This window comes from Chiloscyllium punctatum, chromosome 37, assembly GCF_047496795.1.
Source record: "Chiloscyllium punctatum isolate Juve2018m chromosome 37, sChiPun1.3, whole genome shotgun sequence".
Classification (NCBI taxonomy): Eukaryota; Metazoa; Chordata; class Chondrichthyes; order Orectolobiformes; family Hemiscylliidae; genus Chiloscyllium; species Chiloscyllium punctatum.
In genome coordinates, this window is record NC_092775.1 from 13610509 (window position 1) to 13626973 (window position 16465).

A 16465-nucleotide genomic window follows, 5' to 3' on the forward strand; every position below is an offset into this window, starting at 1 on the left:
AATGCAACCCCTCACATTATCTGTATTAAACCCTATTTGCCATGTCTTGACCCACTTGCCCAGCTGATCAAGGTCCTGCTGCCGTTTCTGCTGCCAGTCATGTTCTGCGACCTGGGCTGAAATCCTGCCATGGTGGAATTTTAATCCAGTAACAAATAAGGAATTAAGGCTTATCAGTTGTAAGGGAAAAAAAGCCATTTGGTTCACTAATGGTCTAGTTCCTGCTCCTACTTTCTATGTTTCTAAGAGAGGGATACCAGAGTACTGAGCTAGTCTGGCCTACATGTAACTTGAGACCCCCAGTAAGGAGCTTAACTCCTAACAATGGGCTGTAGAGATGGGCATTAAGTACTATCAGGCCACCGCTGCCCACATCCCAGAAATAGATTTTTTTAAAATGCAAAGTTGGCTCCATCACTACCTCGGGTGGCAGTAAATGAGCACTCTGCTTCTGCAATCCAGCCTTACTTACTGTAACCCTTTGGCACTGCTGCCAGTCTGGGGAATGTGCACTGGAAAACCTCCAGGGGCAGTATATCCTTACCGAGGTGAGGTTGCCAGAACCAAATGTACGCCTGGGATCTCCCCAGAGGTTGTTGGAACTGAAATTAAGCTCTCACAAAGAACTTGGAGATACTGATGTTTCTGGCATGGAAGCAAAGGAGCTTCCTGCTGGTTACAATGATGAGGCGATTAAGGGGTCTTCTGGTACAGTGGTAGTGTCCCATCCTCTGGGCCAGGAGGTCAGGGTTCGTGTCCCAGCAGAGTTTGCGTAATACTGTTTCTCACCACATTACCGCGAAATGTTATGGTCTGTAATTAAACTGTTCATTTCTTTGCATCCTCTGACCTCTTGGGGGTAATGGGCTGAAGAACCGCCTCATCTCTCGATGTTTTGTCATCTCTGAATAGGTGGATTATAAAACACCTTTAGATGAGGTGGTTTGTCAGCACGTACCAAGGGATTTGAGGGTGTGTAGGAATGGGATGGTCCTTGCTGTCGGCAATATAATTTCTCAACAGATAATTCTACACGTTTCCAATACATATTCAGTGGTAAACTACCTCAAACGATTCGGCTAACTGTATACTCATGGGTACCACACTCACTCATTCATCACCTGTGCTGTAAATCACTACATATTCCAGAGACCCTGAACTGGTTGCTGCTGTCTGGACACCAAGCTAAAACCGGAACTGTGTGACCCTTGACCCCAGTGACCTGCAATAAAAGCTGGAAATGCTCATCAGGTCGGGCAGCGTCTCTGGAGAGGGAAACACTCCAAGAATTTTCATCAGACTTGAAGACCATCAGAAAGGTTGTGGGCCTGAGACATTAATGCTGTTGCTCTCTCTGCAGATGCTGCCTGACCAGCTGAGTATTTCCAGTATTTTCTATTCTATCTCAGATTTCCAGCATCCAATATTTTCCTTTTGTTTTCGACTGTATCTATGGATTGAATGCCCATATCCGTGCTTTGGGTGGCACAGTGGGTAGTTTTGCCCCTGAACCTCTAGGTCCGAAGCTCTGGGTTCGAGTCCCATTTCAGAACTTAGTGGCCAGGGAATGTGAATTGGTAATTGTAAGACATAGGAGCAGAAATTAGGCCATTCGGCCCATCGGATCTGCACTGGCATTCGATCGTGGCTGATAGGTTTTTAACCCCATTTCCCTGCTTTCTCCCCATAATCTTTGATCCCCTTGGCAATCAAGAACTTATCCATCTCTGTTTTAAATGTACTCAATGACCTGGCCTTCGCAGCCTCTGTCACAAGGAATTCCATAGAATCCCCCACTCTCTGGCTAAAGTAGTTTCTCCTTACCTCAGTTCTAAAGAGTCTTCCCCATACTCTAAGGCTGTGCCCTCGGGTCCTCGTCTCTCCTACCAATGGAACATCTTCCTAACAATCCACTCTGTCCAGACCATTCAGTATTCTGTAAGTTTCAGTCCGCTGCCCCTCATCCTTCTAAACTCCTTCAATGATGGTCTCAGAGTCCTCAAACATTCCTCATATGTTAAGCCTTTCATTCCGGGATTATTCTTGTGAACCTCCTCTGAAGGGTCAATGCATTCTTCCTGAGGTATGGGGCCCAAAGTTACTCTCAATACTCTAAATGTGGTTTGACCAAAAGCCCATGACCAACGTGGCAGTAACATTCTGTAAATCCTTTTGACACACCCCCCACAGGGGGCGTGAATGGCCGGAGAGATTCCTGGTCAGCAATATGGTGAGCGAAGAGCTGGAGTTTGTACCATTAGCACCCAGAGCACAACGTGTGTGGAAAAAGTACATTACCATGGCAACCCAGAGTCAGATTGAGCCATTGCACAACACCACTATTCATGCCTTTATTTCTCTGTTTCTAATGAATAACTAAAAGCCGTGATGGTTAAAGAGAATGTGAGAAGGTAATAGTAGGCTTTGAATTCGTTTCTCAGAATTTTAATGATTCAACCTTAGATAAGATGACCTGTTTATAAGTGCTTGCACTCTCATTCCTGATTTTTTAGATTAGATTACTTACAGTGTGGAAACAAGTCCCAACAAGTCCACATCGACCCTCCGAAGAGCAACCCACCCAGACCCGTTCCCCTACATTTACCCCTTCACCTAACACTACGGGCAATTTAGCATGGCCAATTCACCTAACCTGCACATTTTTGGACTGTGGGAGGAAACCGGAGCACCCAGAGAAAACCCACACAGACACGGGGAGAATCCCGAGGTGGGAATCGAACCCGGGTCTCTGGCGCTGTGAGGCAGCAGTGCTAGCCACTGTGCCACCCACAACTTTTTTTACAACACTGTTGGCATGTTTCATTTCCTTGATAAAACCAAAATGCTGGTCATAGTTCACAGGATCCCACTGCTGTTCTGCATCTTCATACATAGAATCCCTACCTTGTGGAACCAGGCCATTCAGCTCATTGAGCAGACACTGACCTTCCAAAGAGCATCCTACCCAGTCCCAACCCCATCTCTGTAACCCTGTATTTCCCATGGCCAATCCTAGCTTGCACATCCCTGGGCACTATGGGCATTTTTCAAGTATGGCCAATCCACCCTAACCTGCACATCTTTGGACTGTGGGAGGAAACCGGAACACCTGGAGGAAACCCGCGCAGACGCTGGGAGAATGTGCAAACTCCACACAGACAGTCTCCCAAGGCTGGAATCAAACCTGGGCCCCTGGCGCTGTGAGGCAGCAGTGCTAACCACTGAGCCACCGTTTTGCGCCATCCACCCTCCAAACTTGCCAGTCCCTTTGTTTAAATAGCTCATATGTAATTTTGGGAATTTGGGTGATACCCAATTTCCCCTTGGCTTCACGAATCCCTTGCAGGAAATTTGTTGAGAAATGAAATTTAAGCAGAGACGAACATGAATAGATTTCAGTGGAATAAAAAGGGAATTGACTTAGTGTTTGGAAGATGCCATTCTAGGTGGGATCTCAAGAGTATAAATCACCGAAGGCTGAGGAAAAGGTTACCACAGAAAACATAAACCAAGTCCCCACATGTTACATCGCGGGAAATATAATTGAAGAGTAAGAAGTTTGTGCTAAACCTGTAACGAACCTTGGTTAAACCGCATTTAAATGCTGTGTGCTGATTGCCGTATTTTGGAAGAGGCGAAAGTGAGGACTGCAGATGCTGGAGGTTAGAGTCGAGAGTGTGACGCTGGAAAAGCACAGCAGGTCAGGCAGCATCTGAGGAGCAGGAGATTCGATGTTTCAGGCAAAAGCCCTTCATCAGGAAAGACTTAGAGGCACCTGAGAAGGTGCAGAGAAAATTTACAGTAGCGACACCAGAAATACAAGGGTATCTGTGTCGAGAAGAGTTTAACTTTTCTAAGTCACTTTTTGCTTGAATGAAGCGGACTGGGGGAGGGGATGGTGGGTGACCTCAAAAGGCTTTGAAATTGTGAAAAGTCTTGATAGAAAGAATGTTTTCTCTTGTGGGGCAGAGTGTAACTGGAGATGGCATGTCCAAGAAATCCGATAGAGATTTCACAAGAAAGGTCTTCACCCAACAAGCAGTGAGACGGTCACATGGAGGGGTTAAACCAAATCGTGTCGCTTAAAGGAAGCAATGTGCAGCAGAGAATGGAGCAGAACATTACAGCAATAGATTGAAATGAGGAAAGTTCCCCTCAAAACACTGACTAATTGGTATAAGTGACCTGTTCCTGTGCCGTGCTCCCCTACGTAATCCCTGGGAATTATCCCACGTCCTGACTTGACCCACTGCATTGCTCAGGCATCTGTAATTTCTGTCTCTCCCACCCCTGCACTTGCACAGCACCAGAGGACTGTCAATGCTTCATTGCAAGCAACCATATCTCACCCGCGGTCTGAGCAGTGGGATTTGGCAGGCAGTTTGACTGAAGAGCTAATTGCAGCTGAGTTCCATCTTGTCTTCGCCTGATTCCCATAAATCTGTATTTGCAAGACGGGGTCATTGTGAGTCATCGAGAGCAGGAGGATTGCCTGTGTTTTTGTTTCAATTCCACCCCCCTCCCCCTGCCTTACTTCAGCCAATGGACCTTGAGATCACTTGTAAGGTTCCAACTGAGGCCAAATCAATCAGTCCAGACAGAGAATCAAAACCTGCTGGAGCTCCAGGCCTGTGAAGGTCACTGTCTTTACTAACCGAACCTGTCAGGCAACCACCACATGTGGTGTTATAGTCAATGTGGTCACCCCGTCATACATATCTTTTCCTCAATTTTTTGTGATTTATTCTCTTGAGATCCCTTTGCTCCTCCATCACACCGAGAATGGCATCTTCCAAATACTAAGGATATTATTAAACAGGAAAGGGTTTGGAAGAGACTTACCAGAATGTTGCTGGGAATGGATGGTTTGAGTTTTAAGGAGGGTCTGGATAGAATCATAGAGATGTACAGCACGGAAATAGACCAGTCAGTCCAACTCGTCCATGCCGACCAGATATACCTAAGTTAATCTAGTCCCATTTGCCAGCATTTAGCCCATATCCCTCCAAACCCTTCCTATTCATATACCCATCCAGAGCCTTTTAAATGCTGTCATTCTCCAGCCTCCACCACTTCCTCTGGCAGTTCGTTCCATACACGCACCACCCTCTGTGAGAAAAAGTTGCCCTGTAGGTCTCTTTTATATCTTTCCCCTCTCACCCTAAACCTATGCCCTCTAGTTCTGGACTCCCCCACTCCAGGGAAAAGACCGTGCCTCTTTACCATATCCATGCCCCTCGTGATTTTATAAACCTCTATAAGGGGCTGGGACTTCTTTCACTGGAGCGTAGGAGGTTGGGGGATGACTTTCTCGAGGTTTATAAAATCATGAGGAGCATTGATAAAGTGAATGCCAGGTGTCTTTTCCCTAGGGTGAGGGATCTCAAGACTCGGGGCATACTTTCAATGTGAGAGGAGAAAGATTTTAAAAGAAGACATGGGCAGATTTTTGACACAGTGGTTAGTGTGTGGAATGAACCTCCAGATGAAGTGGTGGATGCAGTGCTGATGAAGAGCTTATCCTCAAAACGACGATCCTCCTGTTTCTTAGATGCTGCCTGATCGGCTGTACTTTTCCAGCAACACACTCTTTGACTCTGATCTCTAGCATCTGCAATCCTCACTTTCTTCCAAGGACACGAATGGGAAAGGTTTGGAAGGATCTGGACCAAGAATGGGCAGGTGGGGTTAGTTTAGCTTGGGATTATGGTCAGCATGGACTGGTTGGACCGAAGGGTCTGTTTCCGTGCTGTATGACTCTTGAGAGTCTCCAGTGATCGTGTTCTGAAGGTCTCGCAATAAGCCAGTTAGCGAAGCAGGAGAATCAGATGGTTCACTGCGCAATCAGTTGGTTTAAAAGCCCAGCACTAATATGGACAGCAGTTGAATGGATGAGCAGAAATATTAAATTCCAGAGAAAATGTGACTGTCTCAAAAAATAATTGTTGTGAAACCCCATCAAAATCAAAATGAAGGGGTTAGTGGGAACTGAATCGGATTGAATGCAAATGCGGTTTGAAATTCTTTTGCTGTGTTCTGTTTGTGGTCTGTTCATTAGGACCCACCTTGGGAGTTATTAATTAGGACCCCTTTAACCTTAGTCACTGATTTTTGTTTCTCTTCAGGGGAGTCTGGGAGAGACAAAGTTCACTCATGGTAGGAAGGTTTCCAGAGGAAGTTAGCGGAAGGAAAGCAAGTCCTTGCACCGTGGGTGGCTAAGAGAATGCAATTCTCTATCAGAGCCTGACGTTTCCCTTTTAAAAGGATAGCTGCTTCGAGAGCAGCTAAGGATACAGAGGAGCGAGAAGGGGAAAGGGATTAGACTTCGTGTCTTCTATATTGTAAGCCAGGAGTGTTGACTTGACGATGAGGTGGACATGAAGAATCTGGTGACAACACTCTACAAATAGGAAAGGTTTAGAGGGATATGGGCCAAATCCAGGCAAATCCGACTACCTTAGTTCAGGAAACCTGGTCACATGGACTAATTGGACTAAAAAGTCTGTTTGCATGCTGGATGCCTGTATGACTCTGAAGAGAACCAGGGACTTTTTTCCGTTTGGTATCCTGGCCAATGTTTATCTCTCACTAAAAGTAAAACAGATTATCTGGTCAATATCATGTTGCTGTTCGTGGGAGCTTACTGTATAGCTATTAGGGAGACGAGGCCTTGGGACCATCCAATCACATGGGATCAACATCAACTTCACCAGTTTCCTCATCCCCTCCCCCCACCTCATCCCAGATCCAACCCTTCAACTCAGCACCGCCCTCTTGACCTGTCCTACCTGTCAATCTTCATTCCCACCTATCCACTTCACCCTCCCCTCTGACCTAAACACTATCAACCCCTACCTGCATCTACCTATCACCTTCCCAGCCACCTTGCCACCACCCCCAACCCCACCCTCCTGTTTATCTGTGAGTTCCTGCTCCGCCCTCCCACATTCCTGATGAAGGGCTTTTGCCCGAAACATCGATTCTCCTGCTCCTCAGATGCTGCCTGACCTGCTGTGCTTTTCCAGCGTCAAACATTTCAATTTCCTAAATAAAAGCAAATTACTGCGGATGCTGGAATCTGAAACCAAAAGAGAAAGTGCTGGAAAATCTCAGCAGGTCTGGCAGCATCTGTAAGGAGAGGATAGAGCTGACGTTTCAAGTCTAACTGATCCTTTGTCAAGGCTAAAAAACGGGAGAAATTGGGAAAATGCACTGTCATTATCACCTCTTTATTGCTATCCTTGCTTCTGGAGCCATGACTCACCTTCTCTCAGCCTAGTATAAATACCTCCCTATTTCTCCCTTTTTTTAGCTTTGACAAAGGGTCAGTTAGACTCGAAACGTCAGCTCTTTTCTCTCCTTACAGATGCTGCCAGACCTGCTGAGATTTTCCAGCATTTTCTCTTTTGATTTCAATTCCCTACGTAGTAGCATGACTGTAATTCATTGATTGCAAAGCTCCTTGAGACGTCCAGAGCTTGTGAAAGGCTGTGTGTAAATCCAAGGCTGGGTCAATTTCCACAAACACTTTCTATTCTAATGTCCCCACGCAGTGCCGTTTTCCGAATGAATGAGTCATTTCTTTTTGCTCATGTTTAACGTCGGGAGTGATCAAGATCGTTGAACGTGCGATTATTTTCTCTCCTGTTCCCATCTCCTTTATTGAAGAGAGACTTGCATTGAGATAGCACCTTTCAGGACCACTGGCTTGTCCCCAAACACCTTACAGCGAATGAAATACTTTGGAAGTAGTCACCTCTGCAGACAACAAAATCCAAGGATGGGTCAATTTCCACAAATACTGTTGATGCACTGTAACCTCACCCACGTGACTGTGACTGAGAGCTTGATTATTTTTGACAGGGTATTTAATTGGAGGAATGCATGGCACAGTGGCTGAGAGTGTTAGCACTGCTGCTCCATAGCACCTGGGACCCAGGTTCAATTCCAGCCTCTGGCGACTGTCTGTGTGGAGTTTGCACATTCTCCCTGTGTCTGTGTGGGCTTCCTCCTGCAGTTCAGAGATGGGTAGAGTAGGTGGGTTAACCATGGTAAATGGGTTAGGGTGGGGGTTGCTGGGTCGGGGTGGGATGCTGTTTGGAGGGTCAATGCAGACCTGGTGAACCAAATGGCCTCAATCTGCACTGTAGGATTCTACGATTGGATCATACCATTTGAGCTTAATGCTGTCCGTGTCTGATAGTCACACACAGTCATCCACCAGAGAAAAGGGTGGCACGGTGACTCAGTGATGAGCACTGTTGCCTCACAGCACCAGGGTCCCAGGTTCGATTCCAGCCTCGGGTGACTGACTGTGTGGAGTTTGCACATTCTCCCCGTGTCTGCGTGGGTTTCCTCCGGGTGCTCCGGTTTCCTCCCACAGTCCAAAGATGTGCAGATCAGATGAATTGGCCATGCTAAATTGCCCGTAGTGTTAGGTGGATTAGTCAGAGGGTCAACGTGGACTCGTTGGGCCGAAGGGCCTGTTTCCACATTGTAGGGAATCTAATCTCAAAAAAAACCCAAGTCACTGTTACACTCCCAGCCTTGGGGATGAATTAGAAAGTCCTTACTGACACCCTGTCTGAAATCCCAGCTTTCAATTAAATTAAAACATGGGCCTTTCCTGGTGTGTGAGGGTCGGTTCTGTCTCGAATAAAGTCACCAAACTCCCCCCCCCCCCCACCCCCCAGAAAGCTGACCACCTTTGTTTACTGACACTTATTTATCCAGATAACACTGCCCCTTCCTGGAGGTTAAAAAACTTTGGGATGTTGAAATAAAGAGAAACTGCTAACTCTGGTGGGGAGGGAAGTCTGTTTGCCATGACAGAATTTGAATATTGATGAACAGAGAGACATTTTGCTGAAATGTTTCAGCTTGCACTGATGGGGCTCGAACACAAGGATACCAGATTGCTGGGGGTAAACAAATTCCTGCATTTACAGCATGAGTACGTGGGCAAAACCTCAACTGCTGCTCTGTCTCTTGAGCCATGAATGAAGGTAGATGGGACAGAGCCAAAACATAAACAGCTCAGGAAAGAAAATAGGGAAACATGAGGCCCTCCACCACCTGTTTCCCCCCCCCACCTCCACCTCCCCAGCCCCCCAAACACATACATACATACACACGCACACACACGCACACAGATATGCAAACGCACTTATGCACGCCAATATGCCACACACATGCAGATATGCGTGGGTCCACAGAAATGCATGCACATTTATATGCACTTACATTCACATATTTACATACATATACAGGTAGTTCTTCTGTAACATGATGGTTGCGTTCTTGTGCAACCCCCACGTTTTAGTGAAATCATGCTTCAGAAACAGCACTTAAAGTGTTGGTGCTGTTATATCGTTACAGCCAACACAAGTTTGAAAAGGTTCAAAAGCGTGCCTAACTCGTCAACCACATTACAGCGAATTTGCATTAATGAAACACCCGTTAGAACAGAACAACCTGTATTTTCACAAATACACGCACACTCGTGTACACATCTACACACATTCACCCAACTCTGGTAGAAGTCTGGAAATCTCTCCTCCTAAAGTCTGTAGATGTTGGGCACATGTCAGATCTTTCCGAGCTGGGAATGATGTTTGTTTGAAAGGGTTTCAAGAACAAGATGGTTGCAAGGAGTTGCAGCACAGTTTAGTTGTAATTGAGCTGAAATGGGCCAAATGGTGTATTCCTGTATTCCCAATTCCAGTTGATGGTAACCAATGATGAACTCATTCTAGTTCGGTTAATTACTCCTCAGGATTTTGGAGTGGTGTGGTCAGAACATGCAACTGGATCTGATTCCCGGTTGCTGACAAAAGCACAATCTAACACTTGTTTTCCTTTCCTCAACCCACCCACCCACCCTTAGTCCCAGAACATTGGCAGCAGCTCACAACTCGACCCAGGAGGGCAGACGTGCAACGTGGGCTACCATTTTCCTTACACCACACTCCGCAAGCCCCTGCCAGAGAAGAGCATGGAAGACTGGGCGGCCAAGCACCTCAACATGCACACTCGGGGTATCTTCAGACGCAGGCTGTCCATCGCCAACATGCTGTCCTGGGTCGGAGGCTCCATCAAGAAGCCAATGCTGGTCACCAACGACCGCACCATCAAGAAAGACGCCTGTGAACTCTTCAAGCTGGTGCAGATGTACATGGGTGACCGGCAAACCCGGATGGAGAGGGTCCCCATCGCCCTGGTGATTGTCACCAAGTGCTGGACAACGCAGGGGATCCGTGATGAGCTTTACATCCAGCTGTGCAGGCAAACCACGGACAATCTGTGCTACCAAAGCCTGGCGTACGGCTGGGAACTCATGGCCATCTGCCTAGCCTTCTTTTCTCCCTCACCCAAGTTCCAGTCTTACCTGGAAGGGTACATCTATCGGCACACCGACCCTGCTCATGACATGAAAAGTACGTGACTTTACTGTATTCTGTCTTGTCAAGTGACACATTGTCCTAAACAGTCGTTTCATTCAAATGTGGGGCTCACAAAAGTAATATTCCATATTTATGTGCTTTACTGCCACGTTCTGGGGGGGGGGGGGGGGTTCGGATATCAAAGTAACATTTTTCCCACAAACTAAAACAGAAAAGCTCAGCAGGTCTGGCAGCACCCCCGAAGAGAAGTCAGAGTTAGCGTTTCAGGTCCTCCTGAGGAAAGGTCACCAGATCTGAAATGTTAGCTCTCATTTTTTTCCAGGTGAAGGGCTCCTGCCCGAAACATCGATTTTTCCTGCTCCTCAAATGCTGACTGACCTGCTGTGCTTTTCCAGCACCACTCTAATCTTGACTCTGATTTACAGCATCTGCAGTTCTTTTGGGATTTTTAACGTTTTTTTTCCATTAGATTAGATTACTTACAGTGTGGAAACAGGCCCTTCGGCCCAACAAGTCCACACTGCCCCGCCGAAGCACAACCCACCCATACCCCTACATTTACCCCTTACCTAACACTACGGGCAATTTAGCATGGCCAATTCACCTAACCTGCACATCTTTGGATTGTGGGAGGAAACCGGAGCACCCGGAGAAAACCCACGCAGACACAGGGAGAACGTGAAAACTCCACACAGTCAGTCGCCTGAGGTGGGAATTGAACCCGGGTCTCTGGCGCTGTGAGGCAGCAGTGCTAACCACTGTGCCACCGTGCCGCCCCTCATGTTGTACCTGCTTTGTTCCTGCCCCTTGCCCCTCTCTCCGGTCCCCTCTGAGTGTTGGCCGTGATTAAGTGGGCCGTGCCTCACTGTGGGAAAATGTCAATAAGATCCTTCCAATCTCTCCAGGCCCACAAGTGTGCACATGTACTAGATAGTAGTCACCCTCTGGAACCCTGGATCAATTCTTCTACTGTCCGTGATGAACAAAGCTTGCAGCCATTTCTAGCTGCCTCACCTCCAACCCTAACACACAGACTATGTACCGAGTGGTTTAGCTGACTGCTGAGTAAATGCAGAGCTTGGGGGGTGCTACAATCTCACTGGTGCCGTTTTTCAATTGAGGCATCAATCTCAGACTCTCAGAGAGAGATAAGATGCTCCTGTACTATTTCAAGGAAAAGTAAGGGCATTCTCTACACTGTCCCAGCCAGTCAGTGTTGCAAAATATAGTAAACCTTTTTATGATCTGTGAGCTGGTGAGCTGGTTGATCAAATATTCTACTTGATCAAGAGATGCACATGATGTAAAATCACACAGTAGGTAATAGAAACATAATATATGGGGTGCATACACATCACTGTTAGACTTCATTTACAGCAAAAATCACTTCAATAATAATGCAACTTTTTCTTAAATAAAACTTGCAATCAGAGAGCCTTCTCAGTCTCACCCTCAACTGCCGACTTGGAGATTGTGATAATACAGTGAACTTGCAGTATTTCAGTGTATATATTTTTGCCGGTTTATCGAGAGTGCTTGTATATTATTTGGTCATTGTTGTATTGCTGTTTGTGGGAGCTGCATCCAAATTCACTGCTGTGTTTCCTACAGTATAGCAGTGACCAGATTTCTAAGCACTTAATTTGCCTAAAGCACTTCGGGTCATTCTGAGATTGTGAAAGGCGTTTTTTGGTACAAAGTTCCCCAGAGGTGAGGATTTCAGTGCCCTGCTCCTCTTAGAGCAAAGAGTCGATGTTACCCTCAGGATCGGTTTTTAAAGCCAAAGCCATTCTGTGGTGCAACTGGAAATGCCACGATCTCACAGCATGGAGGGCCGTGCTCTCTCCCTCTCCCTCCTCCCTCTCCCTCCTCCCTCTCCCTCCTCCCTCTCCCTCCTCCCTCCCCCTCCCCCCTCCCCTTCCCTTTCCTTCACTCTCCCTCTCCCACTCCCACTCCCACTCCCACTTCCATTCCCACTCCCTCTCCCACTTTTACTCTTGGTCTCTCTTTTTGTCTCTCTTTTTCTCTCTCTCCCTCTCTTTCTGTCTCCCCCTCTTTTCCTCTCTCTATTGTTCTCTCTCCCTCCCTCTCAGTCTCTTCCTTCATCCCTCCCATTCTCTCCCTCCTTCCCTCCCATTCCGTCCCTCTCTCCCTCTTGTTCTCTCATTGTCTCCCTTTCTTTCTGTCCCTCGTTCTCGCTCTATCCCTCTCGTTCTCTCCGTCTCTTCCCCCCCCCCCCCCACTCTCTCTTCCCCTCTCATTATCTCTCTCTCCCTCTTGTTCTCTCTCTCTCTTTCTCTCCCCCTCTCATTCTGTCTCCCTCTCTCCCCTTTACCCCCCCCCCCCCCCCCAAAATGCGGTCACATACAGGGGCTGCGTACAGGCCCCATGGGTAAATGCAGTTGTTGTTTCCCCCACAGTTTGGGAGCTCGCTGCAGTGACTCTGCCTGGGAGATGGTTGCCAGTTTGTATTGCCTCCTTGTTGGTCATATTGTACAGAAGGGAACAAGTGAGCACCAGTGGGTTCAGCTCCGACCCAGGGAGGGTGATGCAAATACTGCACTATCTTGTGAACAAGGTTCCTGGAGCCTGTTCTGTCAATGAGGTAGATGGGAATGATACTTTAATTCCAGCTGCCTGCGTTGTTTCCATAACCCTGAGTCACGAGTCTTTTGCATCCCTATTCTCTGCCATTCTCCCATTAGGAGACCCGGGTTCAATTCCCGCCTCAGGCGACTGACTGTGTGGAGTTTGCACGTTCTCCCCGTGTCTGCGTGGGTTTCCTCCGGGTGCTCCGGTTTCCTCCCACAGTCCAAAGATGTGCAGGCCAGGTGAATTGGCCATGCTAAATTCCCCCAGTGTTAGGTAAGGGGTAGATCTAGATGTAGATGTAGGGATATGGGTGGGTTACGCTTCGGCGGGTCGGTGTGGACTTGTTGGGCCGGAGGGCCTGTTTCCACACTGTAAGTAATCTAAGTAATCTAAGGTGCCACGATTTGTAAAGGTCTGTGGAAAAATAAACTCCTGACACCCCCAGAGCATGAGATCTCTGATTGTAACAGCAGGAGTAGTCTGTATGTCCCCTTGAGTCGAGGGTGTGGTGCTGGAAAAGCCTGATGAAGGGCTTATGCCCAAAACGTTGATTCTTCTGCTCATCAGATACTGCCTGACCTGCTGTGCTTTTCCAGCACCACACTCTCAACTCTGATCTCCAGTATCTGCTGTCCTCACGTTCTCCTGTATGTCTCCTTGAGTCTGTTCAGCCATTTCACTAACATTACTGCTGACCTGCAGCCTAGCTGCACATAGAAATTAGATTAGATTAGATTAGATTACTTACAGTGTGGAAACAGGCCCTTCGGCCCAACAAGTCCACACCGCCCCGCCGAAGCGTAACCCACCCATACCCCTACATCTACCCCTTACCTAACACTACGGGCAATTTAGCATGGCCAATTCACCTGACGTGCACATCTTTGGACTGTGGGAGGAAACCGGAGCACCCGGAGGAAACCCACGCAGACACGGGGAGAATGTGCAAACTCCACACAGTCAGTCGCCTGAGGCGGGAATTGAACCCGGGTCTCAGGCGCTGTGAGGCAGCAGTGCTATCCACTGTGCCACCGTTGGAGCAACAGGAGGACATTTGGCCCTTGGAGCCTGCTGTGCTATTCAATGTGAAGATGTATGATCATCCAAGTCGGTACTCTATTCCCAGTTTCTCCCCATTCCCTTTCGTCAATTCAACCCAAGGAACAAAATCTAAGTCCCCCTTGAAAACATTTTTTAAAACCCAACCACTTGCTGTGGCAGAGGATTCCATGGGCTCTCACCCTCTGGGTGAAGAAATTTCTCCTCATCTCTGTCTGAAATGGCTTACCCTGTATCTTCAGATTGTGACCCTTAGTTCTGGATTCCCTGGGATGACACGGTGGCTCAGTGGTTAGCACTGCTGCCTCACAGTGCCAGGGACCCAGGTTCAATTCCAGCCTCAGGCGACTGTCTGTGTGGAGTTTGCACATTCTCCCTGTGTCTGCGTGGGTTTCCTCCTGGTGCTCCAGTTTCCTCCCACAGTCCAAAGATGTGCAGGTTAGGTGGATTGGCCATGCTAAATTGCCCATAGTGTTCAGGGATGTGTCGGATAGGTGCATTAGTCAGGGTTAAATGTACAGTAATAGGGGAATGGGTCTGGGTGGACCTGTTGGGCCGAATGGCCTGTCTCCACACTGTAGGGATTCTATGATCAGGAAGATCCTTCCTGTGTTTATCCTGTAGAGTCCTGTTAGAAGTATTTGGGTTTCTATAAGATTTCCCCTTATTCTTCTAAACTCCAATGAATGTAGTCCTGACTTATTGCTCCAGCCTCTCTTCATATGTTAGTGCTGTCATCCCAGGAATTAGTACATCTCCATCAGTATCTTCAGATAAACACATTTGTCAGTCTGAGATTTAAAACTCATTGTTGGCCAAGCATCAGTGAGGCCTGGCTTCTGCACAGGGGATTAATGTTACTGCCACTGAGCAGTTAGTTCTGGGTTCAGGTCCCACAGCCGCACTTGCCCTCCAGGAAGCTGGGTTCTTAACATGGCCAAACAGGTTGATTAATGGCCTTTATTCATTCATGCCTGGGATATGAGCATCGCTGGCTGAGCCAGCAATCGAATGCAATCTGCAGATCCTTCTCGCATTCCCGTGATGGGCAGTTAAAAGAAAGTTAGCTGAAAATGTGTCGCTGGAAAAGCGCAGCAGGTCAGGCAGCATCCAAGGAGCAGGGGAATCGACGTTTCGGGCATGAGCCCTTCTTCAGAGGTTGATTCCTGAAGAAGGGCTGATGCCTGAAACGTCGATTCTCCTGCTCCTTGGATGCTGCCTGACCTGCTGCGCTTTTCCAGCAACACATTTTTCAGCTCTGATCTCCAGCATCTGCAGTCCTCACTTTCTCCTAGTTAAACAAAGTTAACTAATTCCTGGGCAGCCATGTTGATTGGAGACAGTGTCCCAGTGGAGGTACACTTTGTGGTGACAGGCTAGTGACCTGCTCCAGGAGAGACGAGGTACAGAAATAGACTTTGGCGTGTCCTTCATGCATCTCCAGATCAAGGAGCTTTGTAAATCTAGAATAAGTCACCAGTTGGGAAAGAGAATTCCTGAATTTCAATGTGAAAATATTTCCCAATTTCATTCCTGGAAGGTCTGGCTCGAATTTGAAGGCAATGTTAGCAGGATGAGGTTCTTTTAACTGTGTCTGCTTTCTTTAATAACAGAAAAACTCTCCTTACTGAAGTGTACCAGATTCTTAGGGGACGTGGCAGGGTAGATGCAGAGGTTGTTTCCTCTGGTGGGTCAATTGAGCACCAGGGGGCAGAACCTCGGACTAAGGGGTTGTACATCTGAGACAGATGAGGTGGAATTTATTCTGTCTGAGGGTTATCAATCTGTGGATTTCTTTATCACAGAGGGCTGTCGAAGCTGGATCACTGAGTATGTTGGATGCTGAGAGAGACGGATTTTTAATTGGTAAGAGGATCAGGGGTTATGGGGAAAAGGCAGGAAAGTGGAGTTGAGGGTTATAAGATCAGGTGTGATCTCACTGAATGGCAGAGAGGACTTGTTGGGCTGAATGGTCTATGTCAACTCCTATGTGTCATTGATTAAATCACCACAAGCCTATTTAATGCCTCCTTGTAATTCTCTGCATTCTGTCATCTGTTGCACTTCTTTATATGTCAATTAAAAGTCCCTCTTGTGTCCCTTTTCTTTAAAAAGAATCATAGCAATAGTTCTGCCACATGTTGGAGTGATCTTTCCTTCACTTGAGTTCTGCTTTTCTTTTCTAAATGCAGTAACTCAACGCATCAAGGAGCTGGTGGAGATGAAAAACAAGAAGTTTTCAAAATCGAGGAAGAAGAGAAAGCAGAACATTGAGGAGGAGGAAGGTATGTTTGAGCCAAGTGACCTCACAGCTGACTCAAATAGAAGTGGCTACATTTCTGTTTGCTTCTGATTAAGGACTGTCAAACGATAACAGTGAGCTTGTGTATTCCTGGCGATTTTACAAGGCA

General features: G+C 47.3%; 1 protein-coding gene across 5 annotated transcripts in view; it reads left to right on the forward strand.

Moving 5' to 3' along the window:
• LOC140462878 (rho GTPase-activating protein 39-like) overlaps positions 1 to 16465 on the forward strand; it is a 203923-nt gene that overhangs the window by 165509 nt on the left and 21949 nt on the right. For all 5 annotated transcript variants that reach the window (XM_072556292.1, XM_072556294.1, XM_072556293.1 and 2 more), the window contains 2 exons: positions 9887 to 10436; positions 16247 to 16339. In XM_072556292.1, the coding sequence (XP_072412393.1) occupies positions 9887 to 10436; positions 16247 to 16339 (643 nt within the window). The remainder of the gene's footprint in view (positions 1 to 9886; positions 10437 to 16246; positions 16340 to 16465) is intronic.